Source organism: Rhinoderma darwinii, chromosome 2 (genome assembly GCF_050947455.1).
Source record: "Rhinoderma darwinii isolate aRhiDar2 chromosome 2, aRhiDar2.hap1, whole genome shotgun sequence".
Taxonomy (NCBI): domain Eukaryota; kingdom Metazoa; phylum Chordata; class Amphibia; order Anura; family Rhinodermatidae; genus Rhinoderma; species Rhinoderma darwinii.
The window spans coordinates 30,110,288-30,130,832 of record NC_134688.1 but is presented as its reverse complement, the minus strand read 5'-3'; the positions used below and the strand labels follow the sequence as shown (position 1 = coordinate 30,130,832).

The 20,545-nt window shown below is 39.1% G+C and overlaps 1 protein-coding gene across 3 annotated transcripts in view; it reads right to left on the bottom strand.

Moving 5' to 3' along the window:
• The window catches only part of CNTN5 (contactin 5), a 1,298,632-nt gene that overhangs the window by 240,411 nt on the left and 1,037,676 nt on the right, over positions 1 to 20,545 (bottom strand). For all 3 annotated transcript variants that reach the window (XM_075851517.1, XM_075851516.1, XM_075851518.1), the window contains 3 exons: positions 16,502 to 16,638; positions 9,906 to 10,035; positions 6,886 to 7,036 (listed from right to left, as the gene is read on the bottom strand). In XM_075851517.1, the coding sequence (XP_075707632.1) occupies positions 6,886 to 7,036; positions 9,906 to 10,035; positions 16,502 to 16,638 (418 nt within the window). The remainder of the gene's footprint in view (positions 1 to 6,885; positions 7,037 to 9,905; positions 10,036 to 16,501; positions 16,639 to 20,545) is intronic.

Here is a 20,545-nt window from a genome sequence, read left to right as displayed (position 1 = left end):
ATAAATAAAATTCAATGAGATCAATCATCCATTAATGCTGGGACTGCTACATGCACAAGATAATGGGAGTTGTACATTCCACATCTTTATAGAATCTGACTGTTTTTCTTCTTGTATCCCTCATTTGGTGCATTCTGCAGGATATTCAGATCGGGTAGCCTAGCAACCACTTGATCTCCTATCTGGGTGACCACCATTTGGATACATGCATCGAAGAAGGTCAAATAATTTTTTATCACATGTACCAGAAACGCATATCGGTATATTATCGATGGGTGTGCGACAACCGGACCCCGCACCGATCAGCCGTTCCAGGTGCTTGTGGGCGCCGGAAGCTATGCAGTTCTCAATGCCAGAAGCAGATGGCTCCGGTCACGGCATAGTGGCCGTGTGAAGTTACTGCAGCTCTGCCCCTATTCAAGTGAATAGGAGCATAGCTTGTGGTGCCTGGGGGCAGATGGAACAGCTGATCGGTGCAGGTTCAGGGTCCGCACCGATTATATACAGATGACCTATCCTGTGGAAAAACAGACCCCAACCTGGACAACCCTTTTAAGAACACAAACACATAGCGGTTGTCCTGTTTTTTTTTAACTTCATAAATTTATTGCACTATCTATCTATCTATCTATCTATCTATCTATCTATCTATCTATCTATCTATCTATCTATCTATCTATCTATCTATCTATCTATCTATCTATCTATCTATCTATCTATCTATCTCATATACTGTATATATCCTTTAATTTTCAATATTTACCTTTTAAAAAATAATAGATTTCTCTAAATATACCATTATAACTAGCAAGCAAATAAATATTATTAAAAAAATATCTGGAAACTCTTTATAAACTATAGAAATACTGGTGGATGGCGTGTTGCATAATTAAACTGCAAAGTCTAAAATGTCACTATCTAAATTAATTTCCCTTCCCATTGTCTATTTTTCCTTAGACCGCGTACTCTTTTCTATGACTTTATTCAGACTTCACAAAACCTCATGTGACTTTCTAGAAGGTTTTACGAATTAGCTTGTGACCTGACTTTTCAAATAACAGCTGCAATGACATATTTCAAAACTATTCAGCGGCTCTGAAAAAGGAAAACTTTCAGCATATTTAATAATTTATTATGGAGAAAAAGAGATAATTTAAAGAGAGGCAAATACAAATTCTAACAGCATGTAATGAATGCAGATGTGGCAGCAACAGTACGCTCTGGAGTCCTATGCTTTTAAGTGCCTCTCCTTATTAACAATTTTTAGAGGTTCTATAGACCTCATGCTATCTCGAAGGACCTTAGGCGGGTGCCTCCACCAATTGTTACCAGCATGACCTTCAAGATGGCCATCTCCTTCAAATCCCTCATAAACCTGCACACTTGGCTTGACTGGACACTTATGTTTATTTAACTGGGTAGAAATCCAACATACAAGATCCGTCTTTTCCCATTATCAGGGGACTGTTGAGATACCTCTATACACATTATATCGTCAGCCGATGCCACCAAAATTGGTGTGTTTGGGTGACTTTTGATCTAATGTGTATGGGTAGCTTTAGTTTGGCAATCCCAAAGCTAAGGTTTGGGTCCCTACCATTCAGGGTTTGACTGGCTCTCAGCAGGGCAGGTGGATCCGCCAGTTGGCCAAGGTTCAGACAGAGTAATGCGACCTGGCCACAACAGGTCTCATGAAGTACAACATAAACAACCTCAATGGCAAATGACTTCACAAAAAAATATTAGTCCTTCCTGGTGATAGTACCGTGATGTGTGCAACGGAAATAGGACTATGTACAATGCAATAAATAGTGAACATAAACTTGTCTTGTATAGCTTATTGGTGGGCCTTAAAAATAATTAGACAAATGTACTTCGTCTGACACTGCTACCAAGGAATTGAAAGGGGCTGTACTGCACCTCGTTATAACTAGGTTTAGTCTTGATATAAATTATTTATATCACTAGACTGCCTACAAACCCTTAACAAAAAAACCACAGAAATTGCCACCTCTACGTAATTCTTTTTCCAGAGCAGAAGTGGACAACATATGGTTAGGGAACTCTAACCCCCTTGAGTAGAGCAGATGGAAATGCCAAACTGGAGTCACTCACATGCCTGATGTGTGGTCCACAGAAGAAGCCAAATTCTTACAGTGCAACTGCCTTAGGCTTCGTTCATATCTGCGTCGGGACTCTGTTTATGGGTTCTGTTGGACTTTCAGTCAGAAGAACCCATGAACGGAATCCAAACTGAAACAAACGGAAACCACAGGTTTCCTTTTGCATCACTATTGATTTCAATAGTGACGGATCTGGTGCAAATGATTTCCGTTTGTCCCCGTTGTGTAAGGGTTCCATCGTTTTAACAGGATCAATACCATAGTCGACTGAACTATTTATTCCGTCAAAACAACTGAACCCTTACACAACGGTGACAAATGGAAACCATTTGCAACGGATCTGTCACCATTGAAACCTATGGTTTCCGTTTGTTTCAGTTTGGATTCTGTTCATGGGTTTCTGTGATGGAAAGCTCTGACCGAACCCATGAACGGAGTCCTGACACAGATGTGAACGAAGCCTTACCCAGTATAATGTTTAGGCATGAGCACTCCTGTACGGTTAGTGCACCACCCAACCATGAAAAAACAAAAGAGCTACTCTATTTTTCTCTTCTTTTATTGAGGCACTGTAATATATCTCCCATCTTCATAAGTTGTCTTGTGTGTATCTATCTATATATAGCCTTTTATATGTATGGATTCTGTGTTCCCTGATAGACGTATGTTTCTGGTTACCCTTTTGATCCGACTTTAGCTCAATGAGGTCTTTTTGCCCTTTGAACGAGTCAAGGGAAGGATTTGAGGCCCGCACAATAGTCTGGTTGACCACTATTAAACAAGAGTATCTGATCTCACGGCCACACCATTGCACTCTCTATATCTAGAACCTTGAATGCACAATAGTTAATAAAACCAGCTTTTTTCTTCCATGCACTATTTCTCTGACTTTTCTCATCTATTTTATATCTACATTTTTTTCATTCCAATAATGCCAACCCAGCAAACTGGTAAAAACTTGCAGATCTAAAAGGACAAAAAAATCATCCATCAATGGACGTCTGTGCTGTTCAATGTCTTTCTCAGCTTGAAAATCTCGTTGAACGTCAAACCTGACATCTGGGCCATTGAATTATATGTCTGAATATTAAAAATACATGTAGCTGTAGAATTTATGTTGCGGTATGAAATATAGTATATATGTGCCAGGCCATAAAATGTCTCAAACCATTAGTGAGATAATCTAAATGGCAATCTTGAAAGTCTCAGAGTTATTCAGGCTGACACATTGCTCCATAAGTAAACATCAATGTCACCCATAATGTCAACCAAAATCTCATTTATTACTATTTCGACTTGGAAAATAGAACGTGTCTTAACCTCTACTTCTTGCCATTACTAGCGCTTATTGAGGCACATGGTAATAATGGATGCCCAGTCCATCTTATACAAAGAAGCAAATCTTAGGCTGGCTTCACTACTAAGTTCTCATTGATGGGAAATCTCTTTCGATAGCTACAGCGAAGAGGCTGCATTACAGTCTATGACCTGTCTTAACCTCTAGCTATCGGTGAGGGTCTCAGCACCCGGCTCTAAAGATGAGAAGTTCTCAAAAACGAGAGGTCCAATTTAAAGTGTCCTTGCCGTTAAAATATGCTGCCATATTTAAGAGCAACGTATTATAATGAACAGTCCAAAGTGCTATTGTACTAAACAGCACAAATGGATAACAGCTAAGAAGAAAGAATACAACGGATTCCCAGTTGAAGCGTTACGTCGGTATGAAATGAAAACTTCACAATGCTCTTAGCTCTTTACGTACTTGTTCCTAATTCACTTACAGGAAGCAGTTATCATTGTCTGCCAAGTTAACACATACAGTGAAGCTGCAGCCCGGTCATGGTCACTGTCGATACAAGCCCGCTAGCCCACATTACATTTGCCATGCCTCCCTTCTCCATAAAAAACGCTTACAAGCTGTTTGACTCAGTGCCGAGACTTCCATAATCATAGGAACATGACAGCCATTAAGGGGAAGTATGGAGCGGACTCACGGGCTGAGTTCGCTCCATACTCAGCGGGTGACGGCTGTGTTACACAGCCGACACCTCACTGCAAAGGGCGGAATCAAAGAACACTTTGATTCCGCCCGTTTAACACCTTAAATGCCTTGGTCAATTGTGACCGCAGCCTTTAAATTGTTAGAATCAGGGGGCGCCCACTCAAACACGCCATCGCGTCCCCACCACGACTCGATCGGCTGGTGACAATGGTTGTCATGGCTGCCTGGGGTCCTAATGACAACCATTAGGCCCCCAGGCTGCCTTCGGCAGGGCTTCAAAGCAGACTGTCAGAATCATGAAATACTGCTATACATTAGTATTGCAGCATATCGTGCAAGCAATCCAATGATCGCTGGTTCAAGTGCCCTAGGGGGACTAATAAAAAAAAGTCAAACGCAGTTAAAGTTTTTTATATGTTCCAAGAAAAAAAATATAAAACGTTAAAAAAAAACCTTTTCCCATTTTTTTCCTTAAAGAGGCTCTGTCACCACATTATAAGTGTCCTATCTCCTACATAATGTGATCTGCACTGTAATGTAGATAACAACAGTGGTTTTTATTTAGAAAAACTATAATTGAGTTATGACCTATTTTAGCTTTATGCTAATGACCAATCAGCGTCATACACTTCTCTCCATTCATTTACTCTGCACATAGTGATCTTACTAGATCACTATGTGAAGCCACATACTCACACATTAACGTTACTCAAGTGTCTTGAGAGTTAATAGACATCACTACCAGCCAGGACACGATGTCTATTCACAATCCCGACACTTCGGTAATGTTTGTGTGTGATTTACAGCACAGCAAGCGTAATCTCGCTGTAAACTGTAATTTACAGCGTAACCTCGTGAGATTATGCTTGCTGTGCTGTAAATCCCACACAAACATTATCATAAGTAATGATAGGCCACTTATAATGTGGTGACAGAGCCTCTTTAAGCAATGTTAAAAAAATAAAAGTTAACATAACTGGTATCGCCACGTCCGTAAAAGTCCAAACTATCACAATATAACATTACTGCTCGGTGAACACTGTAAAAAAATAATAATAAATTATATTTAGAGAAAAATCATGCAAATTGCTGGTTTTTTTATCACCATAGCTCTCAAAAAAAATTGAATAGAAAGTAATCAAAAAGTCACACGCACCCCAAAATGGTGTCGGTGAAAACTCCAGCTCGCCCCGCAAAATTTAAGCCCTCACATAACTAAATTGATGGAAAAATAAAAAAAATGATGGGTCTCAGAATATGGTGACACCAAACATTTTTATTTTTTTTTAGCAAATAGTTATTTAGTTTTTTTTAAATGTCGCAAAACATAAAACAAAACATATAAATTTGGTGTTGCCGTAATCGTATCAACCTGTAGAATAAGGTGAATATTTAGTTTTTACCGCCTGATAGATACTGTAAAAACAAAACCCCCAAAAAATGACGTAATCGCTGTTTTTTGGCCATTTCACCCAACAAATTTTTTTTTCTCCAGTTTCCCCATACGTTATGTGGTACAATAAATGGTGTCATGAAAAACAACAACATGTCCCACAAAAAACAATATGGCTATGTTGATGAAGAAATAAAAAATTTATGGCTTTTGGAAGGCGGGGAGAAAAAAACTAAAATGAAAAAACTCAAATTCCCTCTACAGACACCAAGACAGCTTGTTATTCCCCGTTCCAACATCCCTCTTACTGTTCCACCACCATAACTGGTCTAAACAGATTCTTAAAGGGCCAGGGGCACCTCAGCTGGTTATTTTCACCTTCTCAAGATCTCCATAATTTGCTTTAGGTTCTTTCGTTCCGGTGTCTTTGTAAAGTTTCAGTTCATCTGATATTTAGGATTGACCTGGTCCTTTTCCTGAAAATGCATTTTGACGCATCGTATTGAATTAACTCTTCCAGCCCTGACCTCGGATTTGAACTACATGCTTCTGCTTGTTAATTCTGGTACCACACTTTAGAAAACCATTCTCAGCTATTGCTATTAGGGACTACTACAGGAAAGTGACCGGAACTACCCATTGAAAAAAATCCATATTCCTGTGGGGGGTTCTTTTAGTATGAACCAGCCCGACAACCGATGTAGCCCACGTCAAATTTATTAGTGACACGGTCGTTCCACTCTCTGTCCAGACGCCTGATCCACCCATCAGTAGAACAACGAATTTACAAAGTTTTTAACTATAGAAAGAATTTACAAAGTTTTTAACTATAGAAAGAATTTACAAAGTTTTAACTATAGAAAGAATTTACAAAGTTTTTAACTATAGAAAGAATTTACAAAGTTTTAACTATAGAAAGAATTTACAAAGTTTTAACCATAGAAAGAATTTACAAAGTTTTAACTATAGAAAGAATTTACAAAGTTTTTAAACTATAGAAAGAATTTACAAAGTTTTTAACTATAGAAAGAATTTACAAAGTTTTTAAACTATAGAAAGAATTTACAAAGTTTTTAACTATAGAAAGAATTTACAAAGTTTTTAACTATAGAAAGAATTTACAAAGTTTTAACAATAGAAAGAATTTACAAAGTTTTAACTATAGAAAGAATTGTTTTAACTATAGAATGTTATAAATTGTTGTTTATGAATTGAAAAAATGTCAGATTTTGAATAGTGCAAAATGTTAAATACCTTCGACCATGAAGGAAGGAACACCTAAGAGCAATAGTCAGGCAGGTACAAGCATCTCGTTCCCAGCTTCTGATACCATATTAATTATAGAAGTAAACTTGACAGTTTCTAACCTCTTGTTCTGCCTTACAGCTCTGTCACCTTTCATCCAGGAGATGGTTGGTTTTGGGGAGGCTTGCGGTTTACATTCCATAACGACTTCCTTGCCCTTGGTGATGATTATTGTTTTTTGCCGTTGGTTGAGCTCAAATGAGGGAGCGGATGCTGTTAAGCAGAATACATATGAAAATAACAATCACAGATCTGAATCGCAACACAATCCCCCACTGTTCTAGTACGCGTTGGCTTATTGTACCTATTTAGAATGTTTATGCAGAGACATCTTTCCTTTTAGGCTCCATCAAAGCTGTACACATAGCAATCTTTATACATTTTATAGCAAATCTGAATTCAAACGCAGAGGTTATTTGTAAAGCAAACTTATCTCTGTATGAGCGTTTCCTAATGTAGATGTTCCAAGTAACAGACATCGCTGCAGTCCTCTATGCAACATTGCCCGTCGTCGCACTTTATTTATAATCATGGTTTCTACTATAATATGAAAATAATTTTGTTTACCTTTTGCTTAATTTTCTTCAATCCAAAATGCTAAACTGATTAATTTTATAATATATCTTTATAGGGCTTTAGAGCTTTGTATGTTGATAAGCACCGCCATTAGGGGGAGCTCTATGAATTTTTTTCAGCTCCCATTGATTTAAACGATAATAGTATTCAATAAGCTCCCCCTAGTGGTGGCTGCCGGGAAACTGATTTTATAATTTAACTCTATACAGAGCATTTGGAATGTTGTGTCAGAAAAAAAGGAGTTGTGAATTGGAATCTGTCCCGGTCATGTGATACTTGTAAAGGTACAGCTCTGATAACTGTACTGCAACTGTAGCAAGCTGTTCACCTGTGTGTGAACATCACATAACCAAGGCAGGTTTTCATCCCCATAAGGTCCCTTTACATTCACTAACAGCAAGCAGAGATCCTCAAAAGCTTAAAGGAATTGATACAGAAAGTTTATTAGGGAATTGAAAAACGTTACTGGATCTTATTATTTTTCCGTCTATAGAGCAGTGTGAGGGCTTATTTTTTTCGGGGCGAGTTGTGATTTTTATTTTAAGTATGGTGCGGACTCAGCTCATGAGCCCCTCCATACTTCTGCTCCTCCGGCCATGCCGTACAGTTACATCATTGGTAGTTAAGGGGGTAATGGTTTGGTATTAGATCAATAATGTCCCTTAGATTTCTTCAACCCGAGGTAAGTAAAGGAGCTAACCTTTGAGGGCGATAGGAATTGACCAGATAAGAATCCTTATCTTTTTTTTTTAAATCATTATATTGAATGCCTCCTCCATGGGGTTCCAGTATTTGTGATAACAAGAATAGTGCCACAGACTGTACGATTCCTGCTCTCAAAAATACTGCAATGCCTGAAAGAAAGCATAAACCACAAATATGAACAGATCTTGTATTCAGAGCGGTCTAAGGACTCCATCACACAGCAGAGGGCCGTGCACGGAGGCTGCATGACTCTTTAGTAGGGAGCCGTACAGCCTTTGTGTGCTGCCTGACAGGCTCCGCCAGGTGCCATAAGTACAGAGATATTCTTCCCTAGAAGCAATGCTTCCTTGTACCTCCGTACATACGCCATCTGATGGAACTTGCCACTATGTTTTTTCTGTTGGATTAATTCGGTATCTGACAGAAAAAAATATCTCCATATGAAATAGTAGACATCACTATGGCAGCCCTATTATGCCTCGGTACAAGACTGAGACGTACTATAGCCATGAGCCTGCGCCCTTACGCATTTTATTCATGCACATTTGAAATGTGTCAGGTATTCTAAACCTGGCCATTATTTTTAATTGAAGTTATTTTTGCTTATTTGCTCTACTTTAAAAATGAAGAAGAATATGTGTAAAAAAACAATGCAATCTACAAATTAGGAGATGCGACATCTAAAATAACGGGAGCCATGATATTTCCTTACTGTCACACTTCATATACCAGAAAAATCTGAGGTCAGTGAAGGGTCCACAGATGGCACCACGTTGCATTTTCTGATTTACAATTCAGTAATAAATGCAACTTTATTATAAGTAATTACTTAATCCAGCAATTTAAAGGGATATTAACGTTTCATCAAATAAAGGTTATTCTTTGTATAATAAAAAAAATTATACAATCTCCCAATATACTTTCTGTATTAATTTGTGATATTTTTCAAGACCTCTGCTTGCTGTTTTATAAAAAAAAAATAATAATTATTTACTTCCAGTGAATAAATACTTATCCTGGTCATGTGATGGACGCACAGGTGCTTAGGTCGTTACAGTGCAGTTATCAGAGCTGTGTCTTGTAATGAGCCAGGCACCTTTGTGTCTCATGCTGTCAGAAGGGAAGTGGGAGATATCATGTCTAGATTCGTACCAAGACTCTCCAATGTGCCAGGCAGCACTTCTTCTTACGGAGTTATTTTAAATGCTGGATAGCTCCACTACTGAATCGAGCACCTCTTGATTCTTACCTCTGATGGTCCTTGATTGCCTAATTGGTCTCACCCTTTTGGCTTCCTATTAAAGTCTGGCCCTTGCATCTCCCTCTTGCCAGACTATTGAGTTTCCTTCCTTTATTCTAGTTCCTTTGCAGCCTTACCTTACAACCTGTTGATGTTTACATGTATACCAAACATGGGTTCCTTCCTCACCATGTCTCTGCCTTACACTACAAACTGTTGCCGCTCATCTGTGTTCTGAACTTGGATTATTTCTCAATCATGTTTCTGCCTCACACTTCAACCTGCTGCCGCTTATCTGTGTACCGAATGTGGACTGTTTCCTGACCACGTCTCTGCCTCATGCTACAACTTACAGCCTCATGCTACCATTATTTCATGCTTATCTGTGTACCGAACCTGGACTGTTACTTAACTATTCTTGCTATGATCACTCCTGCCTGATCTTTTCAGCCACTGGACTCCAAATCTGAAGGTTAGACACAGTATTTCTGGCTGCACTACATTTGAGATAAAGCTACTGCTACCTAAGAGATTTTGATTTTTTTTATAATGTGTACTTACCTAGAACTTTCAGCTCTGCACTTCCATAGAGAATTCCATAGATGTTTTCAGCCAGACATTGGTACATTCCTGCATCAGATTGATTGACATTATGAATGGTCAACATCCCGTTCACCATCTCAACTCTGTTCTGTAATACATGTTGCAATACAAACATAAGAACACTTGTGATAGTTATTCATTAAAACTCTCCATAATTATTAATGCAATTAATTAAAAAAAATGCTTTTTTTGGTTTATAATAAACTATTAGAACATACTCAGTACATGTATAGAACATTATATATATATTATTGTCACGGGGCCCATGGGATACTCTATCACGGGGCCAGCAGAGGGTGGAGTGAACCCTCTTTGTCACCAAGGGATTTGATGTAGGGCTAAACCGGGGAGTGGAGTCTAAGGAAACGACTGGTATTCATCCTTTAACCCCTGTACAGGGTTCTGGACTTCGCTGCAGGGGAACCCAAGTCACTATCCCCAGAGTAGTCTTCCGTAGTGAAAGCCAACGTAACAGGCGAAGCGCAAGCTCAAATACAATAATCAAAGACAGGTATAGTAATAGGCAATCAGGTTCATCAGGGGTCACCAGGAAGAGGTCAGAGCAGCCGGCAGGCAAAAGGGGTCAAAGGTACAGGCAGACATCAAACACAGGATATCCAATATACGATATGGCAGAAGTACACAAAAAACACTTGGATGAACTAAATTACTCTGGAAAAAGCATAGTAATAGAAAACCCATTATACGCAGGGAAAGCTGAGTGGAATAATGTAGCGCGCACTGGCCCTTTAAGCAGACACTAGTAAGCGTGCACAATAGGACATCGGCAGCACGGGCGGTCATCTGATGACCTTGGAGAAGTGGAGTGGCGCCGGCCAGGAGGGAGTAGACACCAGGAGGAGGTCAGTAAATAGCACCAGCGGCGGGGAGCGGAGAGCATAATATTTATACAGTTGGGTCCAGAATTATTTGGACAGTGACACCATCTTCATGATTTGGGCTCTGAATGCCACCACATTGGATTTGAAATGAAACAACTGAGATGCAATTGAAGTTTAGACTTTCAGGTTTAATTCAAGGGGTTGAACAATAATATCCTGTAAAACGTTTAGGAATTGCAACCATTTTCCTACACAGCCTCCTCATTTCAGGGGCTCAAAAGTAATTGGACAAATTAACATTACCATAAATAAAATGTTTGTTTTTTTAAACTTTGTAGAGAATACTTTGCAGGCAATGACCACCTGAAGTCTGGAAATCATGGACATCACCACACGCTGGTCTCCTCCTTTGTGATGCTTTGCCCGGCCTTTACTGCGGTGGTCTTCAGTTGTTGCTTGTTTGTGGGTCTTTCTGCCTTAAGTTTTGTCTTAAGCAAGTGAAATGCAGCTCGATCGGGTTGAGATCTGGTGATTGACTCGGCCATTGCAGAATATTCCACTTCTTTGCCTTAACCCCTTAATGACCGGCCTATTTTAGAACTTAATGACCAAGCCATTTTTTTAATTTTTCCATCGTCTCATTCAAAGAGCTATATAACTTTTTTAGGTTTGCGGCGACATAGCTGTATAAAGGTCTTGTTTTTTGCGGGACAAGTTGTAATTTTCAATAGCACCATTTTGGGGTACATAGAATTTATTGATCTTATCGCCGGGTGTCAGTGGGATGAGAGGGAGCTCCCTCCCTCTCTCCAAAACCACTCAGATGCGGCGCTCGCTATTGAGCACTGCATCTAAGGGGTTAAACGGATGAGATCGATACTGATATTGATCTCACCCGTTTGAGCAGGGATGCCCCCAGCCCTCAGCTACCTCTGGTAGCTGAGAGCAGGGAGATTTAATGGCTCCCTGCTCTGTTTATTTATTCCGATGCAGCGCCGTAAAAAGGCTATTGCATCAGAATAAAGCCTGTTAGTGTCCGCCGTAAAAACACTATGGGGCGGTCACTAACGGGTTAAAAAACTCCTGGGTTGCTTTCGCAGTATGTTTTGGGTCATAGTCCATCTGTCCTGTGAAGCGACATCCAATCAACCTTGCTGCATTTGGTTGAATCTGAGCAGAAAGTAAATCCCTGAACACTTCAGAATTCATCCGGCTGCTTCTGTCTTCAGTCACATCTTCAATAAACACTAGTGACACAGTGCCTTTGGCAGCAATGCATGGCCATGCCACCACACTGCCCCCACCGTGCCATCACACTGCCCCCACCATGCCATCACACTGCCCCAACCATGTCTTACAGAGAACGTGGTGTGCTTTGGATCATGAGCCGTTCCAAGCCTTCTCCATACTTTCTTCCTCCCATCATTCAGGTTGATCTTAGTTTCATGCTGTTCCAGATCTGGGCGTCTTCTTTACATGTTGTTTGGCAAAGTCTAATCTGGCCTTTCTATGTTTGAGGCTGATTAAAGATTTGCACCTTGTGGTGAACGCTCTGTATTTGCTCTCATGAAGTCTTCTCTTTATGGTAGACTTAGATACTGATACACCTACTTCCAGGAAAAGTTCTTCACTTGGGTAGATGTTGTGAAGAGGTTTTTCTTCACCGTGGAAAGGATTTTGCGATCATCCACGACTGTTGTCTTCCGTGGACGTCCAGGCCTGTTGGATTTCACGAGATCACCAGTGCACTCTTTTTTTTCAAGAATGTAGCAAACTGTTGATTTGGCCACTCCTAACATTTGTGCTATCTCTCTGATGGATTTCTTCATTTTTTTCAGCCTAACGATGGTCTGTTTCACTTGCATTGAGAGCTCCTTTGACCTCATGTTGTGGGTTCACAGCAACAGCTTCCAAATGCAAATGCCACACCTGGAATCCACTCCAGACCTTTTACCTGCTTAATTGATGATGGATTAACGAGGGAATAGCCCATGCAGCCCATTAAATAGCTTTTGAGATAATTGTCCAATTACCTTTGGTCCCTTGAAAAAGAGACAGCTACATATTAAAGAGCTGTAATTCCTAAACCTTTCCTCAAATTAAGATGTGAATACCCTCAAATTAAAGCTGAGAGTCTGCACTTTAAGCCCATATTTATTATATAACTGTATATGTAATATGCCAAAACTTGTATCACTGTCCAAATTATTTTGGACCTAACTGTATGTATAGAGATGTAGCTGAGATGAAAATGTAGACAGTGCAGAAATCTAAGTTTGTCATTTGGCACAACTCACCGTGATATCATAATGTGTTCTATGTGATTTTGCAATTGATCTTTTTTTCTACATTATCTTAAGGCACAAAACCCCTACAGAGGAACACAGAGAACCTGCAGCTCAGGACTATGGAGCCATTGGCACTCCATGTGCCGCAGTATAGTGCTTCCGTACAACACGATATTATGGAAATATTCCCCTCTAGAAGCAATGCTTCTAGAGGTAATCACCTCCATAATATAGCATCCAAACTTGGGGCATCAGGAGGTACAGTATGGCCTTATAGCCTTCTATGGGTGCCATATTATGGCTCCATACAACTTGGAGCCCTAATACAGTTGTGTGCACGTACCCTTACTCTAAATGACAAATTCAGTTCTGCTACATCGACACATATAAGCACTATAGAGCAAGCCAAGGTTTACTATGGAGATGGTGGAGAAGGGGAACAATTGGTTTATATTTTGAGAACTCAACCCATTGACTCTGACTTGGAATTTCAAGCTTTCCACCAAGTTGGGGAATACTTGGTGAACTTGATATATTTTGTGAGTTTTTGAAGTTTAGAAAAACTTCAAAAACTCACAAAATATATCAAGTATATAAAAAATAAAAATAAATTAATTCCAAGTTTAATTCATTACAACACAACAGTATAGCAAAACATGTTTAGTTCTCCTTTCATTATAAATATCAATGGACTAATAGTCAATCCTTGGGCAATGAAACTATAAATTTCCTTTAACTTGACATGTGCTTGACATTTACAAGAATTTTTCTGATTGCTCTTCCTTTTAAATAGACAATACTTTGCTGGGCCTGGAGATAAATCACAAAACTTCAATGAAGCCCCTGAGTATTGCTTCATCAGTCAGTGAAACACCATAGAGAGACTGTCCCAGCAGTTTACTTGTACTAGTCATTCTATCTTACTGTATATAAGTAACATAGAAATGTATAAATATTGATGATTTATAGCACAGAGACAACAGATCGCCTAAATATGTATCATTATCTAACACAAGCATGAGATTATCTGTTGTGTGTTATATTGGAGTATCTATCTATCTATCTATCTATCTATCTATCTATCTATCTATCTATCTATCTATCTATCTAATTTCTATATCTCGCTCTCTCTTGGATCTCTCTATGTCGTATCTCTCTCTCTCTCTCGTATCTCTCTCTCTCTCTCTCGTATCTCTTTCTCTCTCATATCTCTCTCTCGTATCTCTCTCTCTCTTTCACTCTCGGATCTCTCACTCTCGGATCTCTCACTCTCGGATCTCTCACTCTCGGATCTCTCTCTCTCTCGGATCTATCTCTCTTTCGGATCTCTCTCTCTCGGATATCTCTCTCTCTGATCTGTCTCTTTCAGATCTCTCTCTCTCGGATCTCTCTCTCTCGGATATCTCTCTCTCAGATATCTCTCTCTCTCTGATCTGTCTCTTTCGGATCTATCTCTCTCGGATCTATCTCTCTCTCGGAGCTATCTCTCTCGGATCTCTCTCTCGGATCTCCCTCTCTCGGATCTCTCTCTCTCTTGTATGTATCTCTCTCGTATCTCTCTCTCTCGTATCTCTCTCTCTCGTATCAATCTCTCTCGTATCTATGTCTCTCGTATCTATGTCGTATCTATCTCTCTCTCATATCTAACTCTCTCGTTTCTATCTCATACTTTCTTTTCTATTCTCATAGATGGTCCATTAAAATTGATTGTAATTCATTTATACATATATCTTTTACAGGTATTATGCCTTGGCTAAAGTAATATTTTTGCTCAGTGGTGTTAAAAAAGGATGTGATTGTGACACTAAAAAGGGAACTCCACAGTTCCCCATAGTAATTATTCACTAGGGAGTCTAAAAGAATAACCTTCTAGCCGAGGCATTGACCTGATTGTGTACAGGCCACTGATTAGGAACAAAGCACATGAACAATAGGAAGCAAAGCCGGATCTATATGATCTTGGAAGGATCCAAAACTGTTACTTATTAAAATAAAGTTCTTGTGGTATTTGCTTATACACACTACCGGCACTTCTTGTCCGAGTTGTCTGGGAAAGGCAGGCAAAGGTCTGGATCTTATCACAAGGGTTCGAATCCGACCAAGGACAACATCTGCATGTCGTTTGTATGTTCACATGTTTGCATCTGGGTAATCCACTTTCCTCCCACACTCCAAAAACACACTGATAGGTTATTTGGCTTCCTATGACATTGGCCCTTGCGTATGTGTCTAAAACGTGGAAATTACATTTCCCATTGGGTATGTGAACTTATGTGAATGGTGAAAATGCCTGTACAGTGCTATAAAACCAACAGGAAATAAGTACAATAAATATTGTAATGTGATTATACACTGTAGTTTCTTTCTAAAACTTGTATACAGATGTGTTCACTCCTATCTTTGTGCTTACATTTTGTTAAGATCTCCAATTTCTCATGAAACAAATACAATATCGTGACATGCTAGCAAAACCCTTGACAGGCTGCAAATTCCATTACAAGCTCTGGGTGGCCACACATAGACACATGTAGAATTGACATCTTGTGAAATCATGTTATCTTTCAAAGCTGGCCATCTCGCGCCACACATGTCAAGATATGTTGAGATATGAGAAAAGGTCAGGAAGGACACATCTGTATATGTATGGCTGAGCTACTGAGTTTTAATGTTTTTTACAGTAAGTTATGGGTAGCTTAAATTTCCCCAGCTGCAACAGTAGCATTTTGTTGTACATGTAGTTGGATGAGAAGATTAAAGGAAAAATCCCTTATTTTTAGAAGACGATGATAAGCTGATCCCAGAGTGATCATCTGTGATCGAACCTGAAAGCAAGTGCTCAATTCTCCTGCAGCGACATCACAGGGGAAATGAAGCATTGCACAGTTCTCAGAATTACCTAAACTAGAAAACCCGTTTAATAAAAAATATATATATATATATATATATATATATATAATATATATATATCAAAATGGTGACAGCTAACCCAATATAGAGATGCCCACTTTAGTTATTTTCTTCAGGGTGCTTTCCGTTTTTTAACAGATAACACACTGACACGTCAATTTCTATGGGGGCATGTACACTACCGTTGTTGTGACGGAACCGTGTGGTCGTTCCAACAAGTCCTACTCCTGTCCATTTTTGACGGAACATTCTTGGCCTTCCGTCTCGGAAGCCATCCGTGAGCGGTCTGTGTTTCACGGATCCGTCATTAGCGGCCGTACGACGGCCACCGTATGGGTGCATGAGGCCTTAGTCTGCGAGGTGCATACACAGGTGCAAAGCTATATTTTATTCTTTCGATGTGTTTACGTGAAATTTCATCCAAATAGACAATACTAAAACACAGGAAAGTATAGGAGTTTTGTCTATTGTTACAAAAAAGTAATACAAAACGTGACTCAAATGAGCAATACAGTACCTGGGGTAGCAGGGGGAGACCATTCTTCAGCCAACGATATATGGGCCTGGGCTTTCCAGATGCCTTACATTCCCAGCGGAGTTGGTCTCCACTGTCTAGCTGTGTGTCATTAATCTTCTCAATCCATTGTGGCTGAGCTAAAGTAAAAAATAAATAAAAAATGAATAAATATAAAAAGCCGTTTAGTTGTTATATAAAAGATTAAACCAAAATACTTAAGTAGGTGGCAACTAATAAGAAAAAATAAACGATACATAAATGACATTGTAGGAAATGTTTTACAAGGAGACTTATAGTATAAATGCTGGTCACCAAGATTCCTATGAGAATAATATTAATGTACAGTAGCAGCACTTTATGTACAGTTTCTGATGTGAATGTGTGATACACTTGTGAGATATCTATCTATCTATCTATCTATCTATCTATCTATCTATCTATCTATCTATCTATCTATCTATCTATCTATCTCATATCTATCTATCTATCTATCTATCTATCTATCTATCTATCTATCTATCTATCTATCTATCTATCTATCTATCTATCTATCTATCTATCATCTATCTATCTATCTATCTATCTATCTATCTATCTATCTATCTATCTATCTATCTATCTATCTATCTATCTATCTATCTATCTATCTATCTATCTATCTATCTATCTATCTAATATCTATCTATCTATCTAATATCCATCAATCTATCTCATATCTATCTATCTATCTATCTATCTATCTATCTATCTATCTATCTATCTATCTATCTATCTATCTATCTATCTATCTATCTATCTATCTATCTATCTATCTATCTCATATCTATCTATCTATCTATCTATCTATCTATCTATCTATCTATCTATCTATCTATCTATCTATCTATCTATCTATCTATCTATCTATCTATCTCATATCTATCTATCTATCTATCTATCTATCTATCTATCTATCTATCTATCTATCTATCTATCTATCTATCTATCTATCTATCTATCTATCTATCTATCTATCTATCTCATATCTATCTATCTATCTATCTATCTATCTATCTATCTATCTATCTATCTATCTATCTATCTATCTATCTATCTATCTATCTATCTATCTCATATCTATCTATCTATCTATCTATCTATCTATCTATCTATCTATCTATCTATCTATCTATCTATCTATCTATCTATCTATCTCATATCTATCTATCTATCTATCTATCTATCTATCTATCTATCTATCTATCTATCTATCTATCTATCTATCTATCTATCTATCTATCTATCTATCTAATATCTATCTATCTATCTAATATCCATCAATCTATCTCATATCTATCTATCTATCTATCTATCTATCTATCTATCTATCTATCTATCTATCTATCTATCTATCTATCTATCTATCTATCTATCTATCTATCTATCTATCTATCTATCTATCTATCTATCTACCTATCACATATTGATATTTTAACCTCTCATATCGTTATTTTCTACCTATTCATATTTTTCCCATATGAAATCATTGCAATTATTATTAGTAGTAGTAGTAGTAAAAGTGGAAACTGAAAACTTTCTCATATCTATCTATCTATCTATCTATCTATCTATCTATCTATCTATCTATCTACATATATAAACTATTGCCACTTTTAACGCATGAAATTCCTTGTGAGGTGTAAAAGAAAATCATAAAATGAAATAAGTAATGCACACTGTAGAGTAATATGTGGCTAGATGTTGGAATTTATTGTTGAAGAGACCATTGCATGGTGTCCTTCACTCACCTACATGACCCCCTGGTTATTTGCAGTTCATCACCTGCTCCAGATGTGCTGCCATGCATTTATCATACTGGGCAATAAAGGAGTCACTTTCTAAATCCCTGGCCAAGCTTGGCTTTGTTTTATGTTCACAGTCTTACAAGATCGAGAAGGAGCTTTATTCCACAGAGTGTTGTTTTTCATTTAAAGGTCTTGTGAAGCAGGAGGAGGTTGTGGTTTCAATATATCCTTTGGTATTTAATGTATGGTTAGTTAAGAAAATCCCACTTCTAAGTGTTGTGACGTTGTAACTAAATGTATCAATGTTCTTTTAGGAGACCTTGTTTCTAAGCTATGGTGTATTTAAGTTTGTTGTACTGACATATACAGAACAGGGCTGCCATATAAAGGATAAAAATAAGACAAGGGAAGTAAAGGGGAATGAATGAAAGGATCTGCAAAAAACAAAACATTAAAAAAACAAGCAAAAAATCTGCCTGTTAGGCCCAGAGATTGAGAAGGCGAGGTAGACACACAGCTATAGAAATAAATGTCAAAATTATTTCTGCTGGCAGCTGCCACTAGGGGGAGCTCCGTACAAATAGATATTACTGAGTTAAAAAGGAGTAGCATAAATCTATATGCAGTGAGCTCCCACTTGTGGCAGGCAGCCAGAATGTTATCTAACTCTACCGTATGGAGTGATTCCATTCTTACTCCTCTGTGGCCACTCACATCTGGGTATATTGCATAATACATTAATATTCAAATACCCTATTACCCAAATACCCTATTAGGAGTTAATAGGGGAATGGGCAGGGGCATAACAATCACAGTTGCAGGGGGTGCGACCGTGACCGGGTGCGGAGGGGAAGGAGGCTAGCCTTCGGTCACTTACTATGGTGGAGAAGAGAATATTTGGCTCCCTGCCCTGCCACCTACTCTGGTAAGCCACAGGCTAATCTAGACCTGTTACTTACTAGAGGTTTCTGAGGACATCCCGATGCAGAGGGCGTGATAAAGTCACTGCATTGCGTCGCCTGCGATGGGCAGCAGATAGAAGAAACAGCAGCTTGTTGTTGGAACAGGGTTAGGTGAGTTAACATGTTTTAAAAATTGTCATTGGTGCAAAGGGGGCACTATTAATAGAGAAGGGGGCCTGTACAGCTAATGTACCGCGCACTCTTCGAGACCTCTCTGGAAAGGTGGATTTATGGCGCCAGAAAGCGGATGATTTGGAGAATAGGCTGAGGAGGAATAACCTTCGCATTATAGGCCTACCAGAACGAGCAGAAGGATCCCGTCCGGATGAGTTTACAGAGAAATGGCTGAAAGATATGTTTCCAGATACCGTGTTTTCGCAGGCTTTTGCAGTGGAAAGAGCGCACAGGGTTCCGGCGAGGCCGCCACCCCCTGGAGCGAACCCTCGACCATTCCTGGCGAGATTGTTAAATTGTAAGGACCGGGATCTGGTCCTGCAGGCAGCCAGACGTAAGGGGGCCATTAAAGTGGACAACGTCACGGTGTCGATTTTCCCCGATTTCTCTCCGGAATTACAACGTCAACGCGCATCGTTTGTGATGATTAAACGGAAGCTGCGAGACCGACAAATTCCGTATTCTATGGCTTATCCGGCCCGCTTGAGAGTCGTCGATGGAGATCGAGCAGTATTTTTTGCCAACCCGGAGGAGGCGGATGAATGGTTGCTGAGGAATATGAGGTCGCCTAGAAGATGAAGGATTTCTTGGGGACTGGCATGGTGAATATGTATCCTGAACGGACTTTTGTTGTCCTGCATGTGGGGAGAGGTTATACTTGGGAGAGATATTGTTTAAAGTTTCCTATCATAATGCTTTATCTTCCTGTATTATGCCTATAAGGGCGATCAGAGTTCAGAATGGGTCCAGATCATATATTATTCCTGTTAAGATACGTGATTGTAGTAGGTTACCGAAGTGTTAATAGGGGATTTTGACCGACGAGTGGTTGTTCCTCTTATTCTGTGGCACAGTAAAGCACATTACAGGGGGGAACTTGTTGGAGTACGCAGCCTGATTTGTGATTCCACTGTGTTTATTCCTTATCGGTGGAAGCTACCCCCTGCATATATAGTATATAGCTTTGGAGCTCCTGTTGAGCTCCTGATGGCTAACTGGGTTTTTATGTGGTTCATGTTTTTGATCTCTGTTTTACACTATGTCAGAAAACGAGTACCTTACATTTTGAGAGCATATCAGGGACTGGCACTACCTAGGGGGAGGGGGGAGAGGGAAGGGCTGGT